The sequence below is a fragment of the Hyperolius riggenbachi genome, chromosome 2 (assembly GCF_040937935.1).
Source record: "Hyperolius riggenbachi isolate aHypRig1 chromosome 2, aHypRig1.pri, whole genome shotgun sequence".
Classification (NCBI taxonomy): Eukaryota; Metazoa; Chordata; class Amphibia; order Anura; family Hyperoliidae; genus Hyperolius; species Hyperolius riggenbachi.
In genome coordinates, this window is record NC_090647.1 from 199877475 (window position 1) to 199896556 (window position 19082).

Here is a 19082-nt window from a genome sequence, read left to right on the forward strand (position 1 = left end):
AAGGGCAGGGTCAATGCAGCTAGCTATCAGGAGAGTTTTGAGTACTTCATGCTTCCATCTGCTGAAAAGCTTTATGGAGATGAAGATTTCATTTTTCAGCACGACCTGGCACCTGCTCACAGTGCCAAAACCACTGGTAAATGGTTTACTGACCATGGTATTACTGTGCTCAATTGGCCTGCCAACTCTCCCGACCTGAACCCCATAGAGAATCTGTGGGATATTGTGAAGAGAAAGTTGAGAGATGCAAGACCCAACATTCTGGATGAGCTTAAGGCCGCTATCGAAGCATCCTGGGCCTCCATAACACCTGAGCAGTGCCACAGGCTGATTGCCTCCATGCCACGCCGCATTGAAGCAGTCATTTCTGCAAAAGGATTCCCGACCAAGTATTGAGTGCATAACTGAACATAATTATTTGAAGGTTGACTTTTTTTGTTTTAAAAACACTTTTATTTTATTGGTTGGATGAAATATGCTAATTTTTAGAGATAGGAATTTTGGGTTTTCATGAGCTGTATGCCAAAATCATCAATATTAAAACAATAAAAGGCTTGAACTACTTCAGTTGTGTGTATTTGAATCTAAAATATATGAAAGTCTAATGTTTATCAGTACATTACAGAAAATAATGAACTTTATCACAATATGCTAATTTTTTGAGAAGATCCTGTATGTGTTTGTATTCTATTCTACCGGTCTGAATGCAATTATTATCTATGCTATTACTCACATCTAGAAGTATGTACCTGTTCTGTGAAATGTGCTATTGTTATTCTGTACATCTGATGGCTAAAATAAAGTATTTGAAAAAAAAAATACTCCGATAACCTCTTTTTAAGGGGTCTCTTAGGCGAACTGGAAAATTTGGCATGCGTCAAATGCACAATTTGGGCGCGCCCATGGACTTGAATATAAAATAGCAGCTACAAGGTGCCACACTAGAAATATGAGTGCAACTTTATTTTTACTCTGAAAAACATTATTCACTATGAAACATGGTTTATATTTTCCGATATAAAATAGTATCTGCTACAAAACATGGTCAAGGTTTGGCGTCAAGAGTGGGGTTTTAAGGTAAGGTGTCTGGAAGGGGTGGTTAAGGATAGGTGTGAGGGGTGTTTAAGGTTAGGCATCCAGGGGGGATGGTTGAGGTTAGACGTGGGGGAGATGGTTAATGTAAGGCCTCAAGGGGAACGGTTAAGGCTAGGCATGGGGGGTTGGTTAAGGTTAGGCATTAAGGGGTGTCAAGGGGGAATGGTTAAGGTTAGATGTGGGGGGGTGGTGGTTAAGGTCAGCAGTCGGGTGGGTGGTTAAGGTTAGACATTGGTGGGGGGAGGGTTAGGCAATGATAGAGGGAGGGTTCTGTGTGAGAAAAGGGATAGGATTTGCTGTAATAAAATATCCATATCATTTACCAATACTGTACTAATGTAATTAGCTCTGAAAAAGAGTAGAATATCAGTAAATGTACTGCTATTTTGGGCATTAGTGATTACAATAAAATAGTTTTATTATGAAAGTGACCTAATTAGTATTTTGACAACCATTTTTTTTTTTGCATAGCCCAATCTTAGATCTCCATATGTATTGTTTGGGACAGGGAAACCTTATCCAATAGATGATCCCTTTAGTGTGACAAAAATGGAAGTTTTTAAACATGTTGGAAAAGTAAAAAAATTCCATGTTGCGTATGCATTTCTGACTGCACAACAAAAGGGCTGTATTATTTTGAGGTATCATCTTTGGTTTTATTTTTATAAGCTGGACTCTGCATGGAACCCCATATGCACCTCTGGATAATATACTCTGTGTTTAATTATAACACACTATTATATAGACATTCCGGGAACCTATTTCTGTTCATTTGCTGTATCACTTTATATACAGTATTCTGTTTATCTGTTATTAGAGGATACATTTTTGGTTGGAACAAGTATGTTAGGTATCTTAAATGTTTCAGATAGTTGAGCTATTATTGACGGGTTAATTTTGGATATATCTACAGGAGAACAATGTCAATTTCAGCAGAAAAGAAATGTAATGTCTAAGAGCTGGTTCACATTGGGGTGATTCTTCTATGCTTTGCTTATCGCCAGCGATCAGCAAAGCGCTGCTACAATTTATCCCTATGGATACATTCCCACTGCAGCGGTTGCGATTTTGATTAATCGCAAACGCGCTGTATGCAGCATTTTTGGGATCGATTGTGCTGTGATTCTCATTCTGTTGAATGGGAATCACAAGCGCAAAGTGCGCAAGATTTGCGAGACTTTTCATTAAAATCACAATCGCGAGCCGATCGCTGGCTGGCGGTGCTCCGAGCGTGAATTAGCCTTAAGATGTTTGAATATGTGCTGTCCAATGAATAAAATACTGTATGTATGAAATGATTTTATATGCAGAAATATTAACCCACTATGGACGGACACACACTATATATATATATATATATAGAGAGAGAGAGAGAGAGAGAGAGAGAGAGAGAGAGAGAGAGAGAGAGAGAGATAGAAGGTGTCAATGGTCTCTGTGACATCATTACAAATAGATGCTTCCACCTAGTAATGTTTGTAAATTATACTGTCATTTTATTCACTGTATTCCTTTGAAAACAGCTCACTTCAAAGGCTTATTTTATCTTGCAGCGTAACTAGATTTTCTTGCTGTAGTTTAAGGAAAATCTTTTCAATAAGTCTTGCGTGAAAATGTATTCCTCCAAATCATGTCTCTGTTAAATAGACATGCTGAGAGAAAAATAACTACCCACAATTTACTTTTATCTCTAAATAGAGCATAAAATGGCTTTTTCATGGTCACTTGTCATCATGCCATTTAGCTTGTCAATTTGCAGACATACTGTTTGCGTTTTAATTGTGTTTTGGGGTTGTTTAATATTACACATAAAATGCCTTTTATGCGTAATTTATTTTAGTTTCATATGAATTAATTAAAAACATCACTTCAGCAACCTTTGCTTCACCTTCTTTCTCCTTGAGAACTAAAGGATGATAAAGGATGAGCTGCAGATGAAAAATACATCATGGAATGTCTTCCTGGCTTCCAGCTGATACTGGTAATGTTATATAGTAGAGAGCGTTACACTCCCATCATGCTCAGACAGCCTGCAGTACAATCTTTTTCTTTGGCAACTGTCTATATTTAGGAAGTCTTCCATGCCTTCTCATTTTAGTATTTTTGATTCCTGATTCAAATTCACAATTTAACATTGAACAATACAGCATCAATGTGTGCAGGGCCAAACCACATTATTGCTTGGTAGTAAAATCACGACAGAACTGACGTGTGGTCACTAGAGTGGCGGCCAGCGATGGAAATCATTGGGGAGGACACCTCAATAAAAATGTAAAGGAAAAGAAAGAAAGAAAGAAAGAAAGAAAGAAAGAAAGAAAGAAAGAAAGAAAGAAGTGAAGAATACAGAAGAATATTTTTCCCCCCTAATAAAGTTTATTATTCTATTTTTAACCCTAAATAGGTATATGTTCAAAAGTGACCCTCTATATCTATTAACCTTGAAGTGGTATGATATCTGAGGGTCCCCTTATTAATGGGGGCTCCCATATTCCAAACTAAGCCCCCAGGACATATGCATCCAAACCTGCTCCTGGGCATCAGAGGGAAGAGCTTATTATGGACAAGGAGTCTGTGGGAGAGGTGGAGGCTTTGTCACCACTCTCTTACAGAGCCCCCATATCATGTATGGCTAGTATGGGGGAGCCCTATGCAGGTTGACTCAGTCACCCTGGCTATATTAGCCTGCATGGGTCACAACGAGTTAATTAACCACATAAACAAAAAAGAAAAATTATTACACTAGAACAACTGCTTAATGTAGCCAAGAAATACTTTATTGACTTATCACAAAATTAATTAAGACAATTAAAGCCAAGGCATGATCATCTGGTTATCGGATCTCTTACATAATAATGTGGGCTCAGGTGGAGAATCATTTACATTGGTTATAATTTATAATCTTGTTTGTGTAACAAATTACAGTATAAATCCCTGTTTCTGAAAGGTAAAAAGTAGGGATGGTCAATGAGATGCAAATACCTTAGTTTTTCCAGGATTATGCAAATGTCTTCAAATTTATGCAGCTTGAAAATGGACCAATTAACCTTCCTGGCGGTAACCCCGAACATAGTTCGGGGTAAGCCGCGCAGGAGGTTTTCTCAGGCCCTGCTGGGCCGATTTGAATAATTTTTTTTTTGCTGAACGCAGCTAGCACTTTGCTAGCTGCGTCAGCACTTCGATCGCCGCCGCCCCGCGCTCGATCGCCGCTATCCGCGTCGCAACACAGCCCCCCCCCCTAGACCCCTGCGCTGCCTGGCCTATCAGCGCCAGGCAGCGGCAAGGGTTGGATCGGGACTCCCTTAGACGTCACGGTGTCCATGACGTCGGTGACGTCATCCCGCCCCGTTGCCATGGCGACGGGGGAAGCCCTCCAGGAAATCCCGTTCTTTGGATTTGGATTTCCTGATCGCCTATCGCCGGAGGCGATCGGCGGGGCTGCAGGGATGCCGCTGAGCAGCTGCTATCATGTAGCGAGCCCTAGGCTCGCTACATGATTTTAAAAAAAAAATCACAAAAATGGCTGCGCTGCCCCCTGGCGGTTTTTAATATACCGCCAGGAGGGTTAAGTCCCACATTGGCAGAATGATCAGGGTTATGCAAATGTATGCAAATTTATGCTGCTTGAAAATTGACCACATTGACAGGTTTCGATTGGTCCATTTTCAAACTGCTTAAATTTGCATTCATAATTTGCAGAATCTTGCATCAACTGTGAATTATTTGCATCTCACTGACCATCCCTAATAAAAAGTAATATGTTTTTTACATGTTCTAAATGCAGTAGTATAATTTAGGTTTTAATGTAGGAATGTGGTATATGTGACATAATCAATTTTAATGCTGTATAAAACTGGACTTCAAAGAAAACAAGAAGTACAATGCCTTGCTGGGTGATAAGCTTGCAAATGGCTTTCTATGACTTGAATAATTTGAATTCACCTTAACTGAAGAAGAATATATTCATGTAATCAGTGGCTGATTGAATAGATGATTGCCGGACTGAGATGGAAGAGTAACTTTCTTTGATTTGTTATAATGACATACCTGTGAGGATGCAATTGGATTTGGGGGTTTGAGCAAGGGATGGAGACATAGGTTCTATTAGTGCATTGTCTTGTCTTTGTCGTTGACTGATTGAGAACGTGTATGAGTTGATGGGAGTTGTGAATGTTTGTGTCATTGGTATGTTCAAAGGGGAGAGGGATTAACTAAAAATGCAAGAGATACAGGGTATTATTAGGGACCGGGGCTGGTTCACACTTGGCGCTTTTTTTGCTGCACGTTTCTGGTCAATGGTGTCCAGCGGAGCAATGATATTGGTATATCCATCTGGATGCACCCCTGCTGGGGCGTTTGCAACTGCGATCGGGCACGCTGTATGTGCTGTTTTGGAGTCAACCATGCTGTGGTCCTCGTTTTATTGATCGGAGGCCACTAGCACGAATTTGAGTGGGACATGGGACTTTATTTGATGAGCCGTGGGCGTAGACACGATTGTGGTTTTGTCGCCAGTGTGAACGAGCTCTAACTCTGTAGGAGAAAATAGTCTATACAACAATGAGGAAAAGTGACGGGATTATGTTTTTAAGGTAGTTAGATGTTTGATGTATAATAAGAATTTGGAACCTATCTGATACTTTTTGCTGTTCAGAGGTTTGACTCCTGAATCGAGTATCAGATGGTATATAAGACTCATTTGACAACTGTATTGAATGTGACTTCTTCCCCCTTTGTTTAATGGTATTTGATAGATATGGAATGAAAGTGGAAACTGTACAGTATGTTGGAAAAAAAGCAAATTTTTTTCAATAAATAAAGAATTTGAAAAAAAAATAATAATAATAATTTTCCATATCTAATGTATTTCCTGTTTCTAGGTCACACTGAAGATGCTATTGCTGACCGTTGTAGTCAGCATGTACAAGAGTTTCTTCATTATCGTGGGCATGTTTCTATTGCTTTTATGCTATGCTTTTGCTGGAGTTGTCCTTTTTGGAACAGTGAAATATGGAGAAAACATCAACAGGTAAGTATAAAGTATACATGCAGTCACCGAACATTTCAGCTAGAAAGTAAGCAGCACACCACACTAATTGTTGCTGATGAGGATATAATCTGAAAAGCATACCAACTACACAATAAACTGTATTTTTCCTTTGTAACCATAATACCGGATATAGAATCCATTCTGTATATGGTTAATAATTAAAATTCTTCTTACTGTAATTTCACAAAACCATAATCTTTTGGCAAATGTGCTCTCAAACAAATAAGCTGTCATCGCAGTGTGCAAACATTTAACCACTTTCAATCTATTATCGCTTTTAATTTCTGCACAGACACAAAAAGAATAACACATATTATTTCCATAAACCTACAAGGGTGGCCAAGCATAAAAAGCAAAGATGTGTATTGGCAGGTTGTTACCATGCATTCGTTTCTGGGTTAAGTATGCTTTTGACTGAAAGGATAGCGGAGGCGGTGTTGTTTTTTTAGTGATGGAGGATGATATAATAGTGATTAAGGCTCTCAAACCTGCCCATTCAATCTTTTTACTCAGCAGTAGTCTTACAATGGTCATCTGTCACATACCTAGGTTCATTATCTACTCACAGTAGAAAAACACAACATTCCACCCCATGCCATCGTCTATAAACATTTCTTCTTTATCTAAACGTCCATGAAAACAGCATACTTTTTCAGACTAGCAAAAGGTTATTGGTGATTGCAGTAAACTAACTAGAGCACAGAGTTTAAAAGCAACCTTAGCTTTCCTGCTCACCTTCCAAGAAGATTGTTGCTTTTTCAGCTGTAGGGCTCCCACTTTAGAAAACAGGTATTCAGAGAGAAACTCCCTACTTGTTTTATTTATGTAAAGTATTATAAATACAATTTTTCTACCTACTGGTAAATTGATTTACATGCAAATAGAAAGTGTGAGCTATGTAGGCAAACACAATTATTGTTTCCCAAGATGATGATGATTTTTGGTGACAGTTTGGGAACGATTGCTGTATGGACAACCTGCCTGTCCTTTTCTATGGAGAGTGGAGGGGAGTAAACAAGCAGAAGGTATGCTGCTATGGGAGATAGCATTAGTGGCTGTGCAACAGTGATTGACCACAGGGGATCACTAATTACATTGTGGGACACCTGTACTCATGCCAGATTCTCCACCTATGTCCACCCCCCAAAAATTATTTTCAAAAACAAAAATCTTGTGTGTGTGCATAGCTCCAGAAAGGAAGGTTTACTGGCTGGATTTTACTTTAGAATTGGGGAATCAGATGGCTTTAACTTACAGGGATATCAATTTATTTTACAACTGAATGTCAATTGTATAAAAACTAGAGTTACTGATTGCTCAGCAAGCTCATGGTGAACCAGAACTCCCAGGAGTGTGTAAGGGCGGGGCTAGTGAAGATGTTAACCCCTTGCATTCACAATCACTCAAAATGAACCTCTGCCATCACAGTTGCCCAGAATTGAGTATTTACAGTATATGTGACTCATATGTGGCCAGTTAACCTACCAGAATGTTTTTGGAAAGTGGAATGTCCAAAGGAAACCTGTGGAAAGTATACAAACTCCATGCAGACTATGTCCTAATTAGTGTTTAAACCTGGGGCCTTAGTGCTGTAAGTTAAACATGCAAGCCACTTAAAGAAAACCTGAACTGAAAATTAAAAGTCAAAATAAACATACACAAGTCATACTTACCTCCCGTGTAGTCTACTCCTCAATCTCTTTTTCCTCTCCTGCGTCCTGTTTGTCCACTGTGATCAAGGGAATTCTCCATCCTGCATTTTAAAAAAGGCCCATTACACCATAACAGCTTTCTGGTCAGCACACAGTTAAACTGTAACATTGCCCACTTGAGCCATAGGGAAACATGGACACATCAGTTCTCCTCTCAGCTGTAACTGACAGCAACTGATATATTTCAGTTCTGACAAAATGTTGTCAGAACTGGAAGGGATCATTGTCAGAAGAAAATGGTGAGCTTCTAAGAGGAACTGATGGTAAGGTAACTATGTATTGTTCATTTGAAGTTACCTCATGTGTTTATTTTAAATAATTTTACTCAGTACAGGTTCTCTTTAAAGTAAACCAGAGCTGTCTTAAAAAGAAGATTTGATACTCACCCGTGGCTTCCTCCAGCAGCATAATCACATGTGAGTCCCACGCTGTCCTCCTTCGGTCTGCCATTCAGCCATGATCAGCCCTGGAAACTGGCTCAGTCGGATCCAGTCTTGGTCTACTGCACATGCGTGGCAGGTCCGCAAGTCTGCCTATGTCACCTAGCATAGTTGCAGAACAATAAGTGGTTCTTTAAGTGTAATAATTACCACTTTTCGTGCAAATATAAAGTCATTTCAGCAGGTTTTTTGCTTTTTGGCATGCATTAGATTTGAAGTGGTGGGTTAGGGTCATTGAGATGCTAATGAGCCAATCAAACCCACTTCGTGTGCATTTTTATTGCCCAGTTCCAACCTGCATACAATTTGCATTAACATTGCATGCAAAACAGAATTATTAGTGTCTCACTGACCATCTCGAGTGAGGATTTTGGAGTGGAAAAATAATAGTAAACAGTTATAACAAACATGGGGCCATTTGAAAAAGTGTTGAAAAATGGTTTTAAATGTAATTGTAGGGTGTTGCAGAAGAATTAGACCTTCAATTGTGTCAAAATACTTACTGTGTTTCATTAATTGACCCTTAAAGGATACCTTAGTCTCAAAACAATTCTGTAATTAACTCCCTGTTTGTTAGTGGGAAGGTGCACATTGGCTTACCACACTTCCCGTGGTCCGGCTTAGCCGACACGCATGCCCTTTGACCTGTCAATACTATGCACGCATGTGCAGTATGCCCACTTGGGCACCTTTTGACCGCTCGCGCTGGCTACTTCTTCCTGCAGGAATGCACACGTACTCCCGCAGACATACTGCTCCTGCACCGACCCCGCCGACCAGGGCTTTGGACTGAACAGCTTTACATGTAAATGAGGCAGATGCCGGGCCACAGGAGGTGCGGTAAGGTGTGCACACGCACACACAGCATCAATTACTGGATTGATTTAAGATTAAGGTATCCTTTAAGTGGCTAAATGTAGGTTTATTTCAAAGAAATATGAACAGTAAATGTACATAATATTCTGGAGTCCCAGTTGCCGTCAATGTATTTCCAATCAGGCTCCCTGGAGTATGGTTTTAATGTGGATTCAGAATGTGCTTTAAGAAAAACAGTTCTAGGTAACGATCAGCATCTGTAACAATGAGTGCGTCTATCACTCAGAAGACATAATGTATTTAGTGATTGCTTTTTTTAATTGACTACTATTTCCATCTTAGGCATGCCAACTTCTCCACAGCAGGGAAGGCTATAACGGTGCTGTTCAGAATAGTAACTGGTGAAGACTGGAATAAAATAATGCATGACTGTATGGTGAGTGGAAAATAACAAGATAAGAAACAGCACAGTCTTAATGCCAAGGGAAATATGATTGTACTTTTTCTCCAGCTCTGTGAAAGTCTATTAGACGTGCATAGAAAAGTAAATATGTGGTTAGATTAAACAATCGTGTAATGATGTCTTGGTGTAGCTCATTAACTGTTAATCTAGATAGGGTGTTTCTACTTTGTATTTTAATCATGGACAGACTGTGGAGATATAAACACACTTTAATGGGCCATGTAACGTGATACATGTTAAATTAAGAAAAACATAATTTGCTGGCATAGCACAATGCAACTAATAGGCAATTCTGTGTTATACCAAACACTGAAACTTTAAACTGTATCTTGTAGGCAGTTCAAAAGCTAATCAGCTACATTTAGAAGCTGACTTACACTAATGTAAATGTATATACTGTAAGACATTGCATCAGTGACTGTTGTGCCGAGGAGGTAGTTAAAGCGGATCCGAGATCCGAGAAAAACTAACTATAACAAGTAACTTGTCTATATATCTTATCTAAAGTTTAGATAGTTTACACAGCATATCTTGCTGCAAAACTTTAAAACGTGTATGATTATTTATTCCTGTGATACAATGAGGGCAGCCATGTTCTTTTTTGTCATATTGTCACAGGCTAAGGGCTGGAGATGCTATCAGCTTTCTTCAGTCCCCTCTCCTTCTCCCTCCTCCCCTCTGCCTTTGAAATCAATGGCTAGTAACACCTCCTTCTCTTCCTGCCCAGACTGAGCTCCTGTAAGCACTTGCTGTTGTCTGTTGGCACTCTGAAAACTGTGGGCAAGGCTTGTTTAGTTTATAGGGAATTAAAGTAATAAAACAAAAACAAAAAAGTATTTGGCTTGAGGAATGCCCTAAAAACTATAGGAAAGGGACACAATTATGCAATGAGTAAAAGCTTATCTCGGATCCACTTTAAGTAATATGGTTTTGGGGGAGGAAAGAAGAATATTAGAACTTAGCACAAGCAGGGTCAAAACCTAAGCCTTTTATATATACTGTACTACATATTGCTAAGTTAAGACAATCATTTTGGGCCACCTTCGCCGAGATACTAGTGTGCATACAGCTGCCTCATGATGTTGTTTAGATCCTAGGTTCTCAACTCACGGTACATGTACCCCAGGGAGTACTTTAGATGGGCTCAGGTGGTATTTGAAGTTGTCATAGTCAATGCATTATAATAAGTTTGGCGATTCCAAAAATGATAAATCAGATATAAAAAAACTTGAATAAGTGTTTATATTTAGTTAAAAGCTTGAAGGAATGTTTAAAAAAAAAAAATATATATATATATATATATATATATATATATATATATATATATATATATATACTGTGTATAATATATATATATATATATATATATATATATATATATATATATATATATATATATATACTGTGTATATATATATATGCTGATTGCTAAACAACACGTGACAAATGAATGCATTTTTATTTCTTTTTAACCTGTGCTGCAGGACGCCATTTGCTCATTCACTGTCCTTTTTCCTATTGTCCCCTCTCCATAGAACAAAACATGTCCACACAACACACATTTCTAAAACCATTGCTTAAAGGAGTCATCAGGCATATTTTAACAAAATAAACGCTACTTACCGGGGGCTTCCTCCAGCCCAAGCTCCCAGCATGTCCCTCGCCGCCCCTCTGCCGTCAGCCATTCGCCGCAGCTCCATCCCGGTCCCCGGCGATGACGTCAGAGCGACCTGGAGGTCGCTCTGTACTGCGCCTGCGCGAGCGGTGCTGTCAATCACCGCCACAAGGGCCGGAGCGGACTGCGCAGGTCGCTCTGACGTCATCGCCGGGGACCGGGACTGAGCTGCGGCAACCGGCTGACGGCAGAGGTGCGGCAAGGGACATGCTGGGAGCTTGGGGCTGGAGGAAGCACACGGTAAGTAGCGTTTATTTTGTTTAAATATGCCTTTAAGGGTGACAGAGGTATAAAGTATGTACGAAACTTTAGTACAGGTAGCATGTTGTGTTGTTCTTCTTTTATTCTGGTATATGTTGTAAACCACTAATTGGGCTTGATTCACAAAACAGTGCTAACTGTTAGCACGACTGTTAGCACGGCGTTTCTTGCGCTTTATTGCATTTTTGAAAACCGGCTTTCATGCGCAAAAAAATCACGTGATAACGGTTATCGCACGCAAAAATTCACGAATTTCACACAATAACGCAAATTTATTGCGTGAATGCGACCGTTAATGCATGAAAAATTATCGCGCAAAACACTTTTCACAGCGTGCTAACAGTTAACACCGTTTTGTGACTCAAGCCCATTATTGTCATTGCTTAGCGCTGTCTGTGGGTCCATTGCAACATATTACTCCAGGAATTGAGCAGCACTGCAGCTTTTTTACATTTTACAACCTTAACTATGTTTGAATATTCATTATCATAATTGTAGATTTGTGCTTCCTGTGGGGATCATTCTACTATATTTTTAGTTGCAGCACATTAGATCAGGTATTGTGCTGCACTGTCCTGGGAGACACACATCAAGCAGTCTTCATACATCAGCAAATCAGCAAAGGTACAGCTATGACCCACTGCATGGTCTGTTCTCAGAACACCTGCCAGCGGGGCATTCTTTGATCTCTCAGATCGCAACAATAAGCTTGTTATCTCCCTCTCTGGAATCAGTGCTTAAAGTGGACCTGAACTCAGAACGTGCTCTCTACCCTAAAAAGATATGCAACAGCATAATAACCTTTAAACAAACAACATTTCTTTGTTACAGCTGATACAAATACTAAATTAAATCTGCACTGTTTCTACTTCCTGATTCATGGAACAAGACATATTGTTAACAGCCTGTGCTTTCAAATGAGCTTATCTGCCATTTCTGCCATGGCAGTCATGTGACACAGGGGAGAGATCAAATTACAACTTGTGATTAGAGACAAATGAATGTGAATTATACAGTCCACTTTAAAATGGTGCAGAAATATTAACAACCTGGGCACTAGGTACATGATTAACCACACTATGGTCCACCACTCAGTTAAGTGGAGGGCTTATTTGGTCCAAAGAGCAGAGAAGCTATCTTAATTCTGTTCCTTTTCTTGCTGCTGCATTTTCTTCCTCCTCCTTCCCTGTTCCCTCTGCCTCTGGAGTAGCCAATGCTCCCTCTACACATGAGGGAAACTTTGTCTATAGAGGTTATCAGGACCTTTATCTTGTTAGTTGTCAGCACCGATGACTGGCACAGTTTTAGAACCATGCATGGGATGGGAAGTCTGAAAGTGGAGCCATCACCCTGTCCAACACTAGTTTCATTCCAAAAACTCCTGTATAGCTATTCAGAAGCGATTCCCCACACTCAGCAACTCAATGCTAGACTTTTAGAGCTGGTAGCTTGTCATATAGACTAGTGGGCACAGCATCTTACATCACTTTGTACCACATGCCACTATTTGTAAGGAGAAGTTATCCCTGCCCTGCATTACCACATGGCCAGGAACATGTACTTTAACATTCTACTGTGAATATAGTGACATCTCCAAAGTAGAGCTTTACTTTATTGTTTTCTAAAGTCATTAAGGTTTGGTTGACTTTTCAAAAAAAAATATTAACCATTACAAAAAGCCTGAAAAAAGAAAACACAGCTATAAAAGTAGCAGTTTTACTTACATTGGTTTTCTGTTTTCAGGTGCAACCACCTTTCTGTACTCCAGATGACTCACGATATTGGGAAACTGACTGCGGAAATTATGCTGGTGCATTAATGTATTTCTGTTCTTTTTATGTCATCATTGCCTACATCATGTTAAACCTTTTGGTTGGTAAGTAAGATGTGCGACAGGGTATGTAAAACATTATACATAAATATTGTAAAACAATCCCATTCAGGAGAAAAGTGTTAGGGTAATTTAACCAGTGCAAAATTCTACATGCACTTCTGGTTAAAGAAACCTTGTTTATTAAAGGGACGCTGAGCAGACGCCATGTATGCATAAAAGTAGAGAGAACCCGCAGGCTTCCTCTTCCGGGTTCACATCCCAATTTCAACAGAGAAAATTAATATAATCAGGAACAACTTATCGTGGGTGAATTGTTTGCATAGACAGTGTTGAAACGTTACTTTATACGCAAGGTGAGAAATAAGTAAGGAGAGATAATTCATGAGATAGAGTTGTTACCTCAACGCCGTTGAATGTTAATTTCAATGAATCATAGCGCATCTTGGTGAGCATGTGTGACTTTGAGTTCAGAGCAATGCAGATTTTCATTTCCCATTTTAGAATCTTTGGGATTTTTTCAGTCTGCATAGTTTAGAAAGGGAATTAGGCTTTAGTATGTACTGTATTATTGAGTTGATACATCTTTAGTTAAGTTAATTGATTCTAGTTGCAGCAAAGCATACAATTATTTCCTGCACTGTTTACCAGTCAGCCTTACTCCAGGTAGCTGCTGTATAGTCTCACCTCTGGTGGTTGGAAGGTCAGGAGGCAAGAGAGTACCTAGGGTTAGAAGAGGCATGGCTAGACTTCCCTCAGTGAGAGTCCAGCTGCTTATGGGACCTTTTGAAGTTCTTCAGAGCCGGGGTGGTAAGGCTACTTAGTAGGCAGCCTTACCACCTGTGTCTTATTGTTAGATAACTCAGGCTCACTTTAATGCGCAGTACTGTGCGGTCTCAAGGTCTGTTACGAACATTCTGCTTGAAGGGCAAACCAACCCTCATAAAAATGTCATTATCAGTACAGTAGTATGTACAGTGCATTCATTTGTGCTGATAAGTTTACATACCCTGACAGAATTTGTAAAATCAAAGAAAAATTGTAACTTTATAATCACAAAAATTATGCAATCTCTGTATTTAGAAAAGATGCAATGAGGTTTATGACAAAAAGTAAACCTTTGCTCCAGTTAATGCAAGACAGCCCAAATATTAACAGGACCTGGAGGCTTTCAGCCAAAATGAATGGGCAACTGTATTACCTAAGAATATCTAGAATCTCATTCACAGCTATTGCAAAATACTGCTTGCCATTACTGATGCTTAATGAGCAATACACAGTTCTAAGAATTAAGGCAAACTTTTGAGAAGAGACCATCTCACTATTTTCATTATTACTTGCTTTGTACAATAGTTGTGCTATTTTCTGATGCCTCATAGTTTTATTTGAATTCCATTAAATGTAAAAGAAATATGTTTAGCCTGATCAGTCATGTTTTCTTCAAAGCATGGTAGACATCTTACAAATCCTGAAAAGGTATGTACAGTTATGAGAGCACAAAAGGTTCCTGGTATATAAAAGGTTAAATAGTTTTGCAGTACATTTTTTTTAATTATTATTATTAATATACATCTTTCATTGTTTCAGCTATAATTGTAGAAAACTTTTCATTGTTCTATTCAACTGAAGAAGACCAGCTATTAAGTCCTAATGATTTGCGGCATTATCAAATAATATGGAATATGGTCGATGACAAGAGAGAGGTAAACACTTAAAGGGACTCCGAGCACCTCTCATGGGCATGCCTTTAACCACTTAAGGACCAGGGGATATTCCTGTGATCGGTGCTGCGTGGGCTCTACAGCCCGCAGCACCGATCAGGTATGTGCCAGGGCGATCAGACCCCCCCCCCCTTTTTTCCCCACTAGGGGGATGTCCTGCTGGGCGGGTCTGATCGCCACCGGCTAATATTGATTTGCTTGGGGGGCTCCTCAAAGCCCCCCTCCGCAGCGTTTTCTGGCCTCACCTCCATTCCCTCCCTCTCCCTTCCCCTCTGAGCAGCGCAGGACGGTTATCCGTCCTGCGCCTGATAGGATAGGCTTCTGCCTATCAGATGCCGGTGATCCCCGGCCAATTAGAGGCCGGGGATCGCCGATCTACGTCACGGCGCTGCTGCGCAGCAGCGCCGTATGATGTAAACAGCGGGGATTTCTTCCCCGCGTTTACATTATGGGTGCGAGCTGCGATTGGCGGCTCGCACACTGTTCACGGAGACAGTCTCTGTGAACTGGCATGGAAAATCCATGCTATACCACTAACGACCCGCCGACGCCTGTCGGCGTTAGGCGGTCACCAGACGACTTCCAACAAAGTCGTGCTATGACCCCTCTGGAGGAGCCTCTTGCAATGGCCATGCGTGTCACTTCCTCTTCCTGCTTCATTCAATAATGCACTTCTCTAACAGAAAAGACAGGGGTGACCAGGAAGTTATCACATAGCCAAGATGGCAGCCGCAAATTTTAAATTGAAATAGAATGAAAATGATTTGGTGTAGAATGGCGATTCAGGCATCAAATGAAAGAGGAGAGCAAAAGCTACAGAACAGCATGCATCTTTAAGTACTTTGCAGTACTGGTCGGAGTCTTAAAGGCATGCCTATGAGAGGTGCTTGGAGTCCCTTTAATAAACGGCTTTATTTATTTTTCCTGTCTTGGGACAGTATACTGTAACATTCATTCAGGTGCTTGTTTGGTCTGTGTAAGTAACTATACATTAATAGTTTACCTATAGATTGGGAGAACAATCAATATTTGATTGATATTGGTCACTTATCTAGATACTGCCGTGCAATCCGATGGTGGCAGACATCCATTGGAAACTTGATTTGTCTGCTGTCACCACTGTGTGGCAAATGTTGCATCTGCACCCCATGACTACCTACACCTGTCTGATAAAGCATGGCCCTATTTTTCACATATTTTTCTTTGACTCATTGTTTTTATCACATCTGTTAATATCTATATAATGTACAGTAGCTGTAGATATATCTCTGACATGACAGAAAAAATCTGAAGTGATCTACAACAGAACTTAGGTGAGACATAACAGCCGCTCTGTAACACGACTCGCATCACTGCAATGCACCATCTATGGGACGTTCACAGTGCGAAGGGTGCGTTACGGTAATATGGAGTGCACCATGGTATCACGCTGCATGCATCCTCCTGTCACAGGGAATACAATGGTCACTGTGAATGTGGCCTAAGTGTGCACAACTAATTTTATATTGGCACAAAGTACTACATAATTGTGAAAAGACTAATTACCATAATATCTGGTTTTAGGGTGTCATTCCAACTTTTCGTGTGAAGTTCCTCCTGAGACTTCTGCGTGGCCGATTAGAAGTAGACTTGGATAAAGACAAGCTTCTTTTTAAGCACATGTGCTATGAAATGGAGCGTTTGCATAGTGGGGGAGATGTGACATTTCACGATGTGCTCAGGTATTTCAAACGTTGTAATGCATTTACTTTGAATTTGACCTTGAAGTATAAAATAATTCTCATAAGTTAGCTTATATGTTCCTTACTATTTATTTTAAATAACCCTTTTCCTGATTAGGATAACTTTGATATTACTTTTCCCAAGTTACTTTAGGTACTTCTTTGTTTGACGGGTGCTGAAAAATATTATACAAACAAACTGAAAGAAAGATAAGGGCCTTGATGCGCTGAACTGATTGTCTGCCTTGGGAAACGCCACCCTTTTTTTCACCTTTTTTTGTCTTATCAATTTACCCACTTCAATTTCGAAGGCTTATTAGAACCCTTATTCAATTCACTTTTCCTCTTGAGATTTTACCTAGGTGATATTTTCATACATTGCCCGTAAAATGCACCTTAAAGTGAACCTCCGGACTAAAAATCGACTCAGCAGCACTGAAAAGGCCTGGTGTTTCTTTAACAGTTTCACAGCATCAGAACTTTGTTTCTCTTATCCAAGCCTCATTTTTAGCTGCACAGAAGAAAACTGCCTGGGCTTTTTTTCCCTGATGCTATGCAAAGCATGATGGGATTTCTGATGTTGTTGCTCTCATTCTGCTGTTTTGGTGCAATTTTTTTTTTTTTACATTTTGAATTTGACATTTGAAGCCTAGCGTGTGCAGCTGGGAGGGGTAATCAGGACACAGGACAGTTGGAACTGTGTCTCCTGCTCCTTGTCACCTCCTTTCAACCAAAAAGATGGCTGCCCCATGACAAAGATGGCAGCCCCCATGAATCACAAACATTTGCCTGTTCCTATAAAACAGGGTGGGTAAAAAATGATATTACCCATCTATTCTAATTAACATAACTAATGTAACTTAATGACAGTATGTTTGTTTAGGCTGAAGTTCCCCTTTAAGTCACCAGCAAGCACCTACTTTTTGGTACTTTTTCAACTGCAGAGTGCTAAAAAGTTATTTAAACAGGTGAAAAATGATCTCCTAGGAGAAAACGTGGGAGAAAAAGTGAATTGAATAAGTGGCTATTTCTCCATGTGTCACAAACAAAAAAACAGCGCACATAAGGAGGGTAAGAATCCCTTTACCCCATGCAGAAGTAAACAAAAGACTATGGATATCTTCAAATCACATAGTAATTATTATTATTATTATTATTATTTATTGTATTTATAAAGCGCCAACATATTACGCAGCGCTGAACATTAATTTAGGTTACAGACAATATTTAGGGGTGACAAACAGCAATATGACAACACAGGAATACAAGAAAACCAAGTAATAAAAAAATCCAAAAGCATAATGTACGGATCTGCACATGCAGATTGCTATTGTGACAAAACGGGAACAGAAGATCACTTTAAAGAAATTACACATAAGACAATGCATAGTCAAAACACATGGTGCACCACAGATCCCAGATTCATTTTTATTGAGTAACGCCACATGAGTAAAGTCCAGTATAATCGGATATGCAGCTGGAGGAGAGGCAATGTTAGCAGTACTAGTGACGAGAGCCGGAAACAACTAGTGAGCCAGCGGGTGCCCAGTACTTCGGCAGCATCAGCCGACTCAGTGGTTACTTAGTTAGAAACACGCACAGCACCCAGACCTCACCCCGGAAGGTGATGTTTCACTGCATATAAGTCCCTTGTTCTTTTTTTTTTTTTTATCCATTTAAACTTTGTTGTGAGGCTACTAGAATCTAGTGGGTGAAATTTATGTAGTGACAATACAACCTATGCCCCGTTTTCCTTTTTTTTTTCTTTGTTTCTCCATTTAAAATGCACCCAGAGTTTGTGTAAGTTGACTTTCTGTCTACAAACATGAAGCTAACAAGTGCACTGAGAGTGGTGTCACTTCCATCGCACCTGTACTGCTGGGATTTTCATTTTCTTCTACAAAACATTTTATGTTACTAGCTGCCACTTATTGTTCCTCCTGTAGCATGCTGTCATATAGATCTGTGGACATCAGGAAGAGCCTTCAGCTTGAGGAACTGCTAGCAAGGGAACAGCTGGAGTATACCATAGAGGAAGAAGTCGCTAAACAGACAATACGAATGTGGCTCAAAAAATGCCTTAAACGTATACGAGCAGTAAGTACATCAGATGTCTTTTTTTAATGGTGTTTATGATTCCAATCATATTTAATTACAGAACAGTTTACTGTCATCGGGCACTGTTAAATCATGCAGCATACTGAATTCTTACAAGTGGAGTAGGATTTCTTTTCTGAAGCACTGCTATTTAGTTTTTCAATTTTTCTAATTACAAGGGTGCCCCAGGGCTTCCATTAGAAATG

The 19082-nt window shown here is 39.8% G+C and overlaps 1 protein-coding gene across 8 annotated transcripts in view; it reads left to right on the forward strand.

The window, feature by feature from the left end:
* Window positions 1–19082, forward strand: part of NALCN (sodium leak channel, non-selective) — a 640650-nt gene that overhangs the window by 582344 nt on the left and 39224 nt on the right. For 7 of the 8 annotated variants that reach the window (XM_068267982.1, XM_068267985.1, XM_068267987.1 and 4 more), the window contains 6 exons: window positions 5970–6118; window positions 9450–9543; window positions 13250–13382; window positions 14925–15040; window positions 16622–16779; window positions 18726–18876. In XM_068267982.1, coding sequence (XP_068124083.1) covers window positions 5970–6118; window positions 9450–9543; window positions 13250–13382; window positions 14925–15040; window positions 16622–16779; window positions 18726–18876 — 801 coding nt within the window. Of the gene's footprint in view, window positions 1–5969; window positions 6119–9449; window positions 9544–13249; window positions 13383–14924; window positions 15041–16621; window positions 16780–18725; window positions 18877–19082 lie in introns of those variants that run through there. The other variant, XM_068267988.1, reaches the window with a different exon arrangement.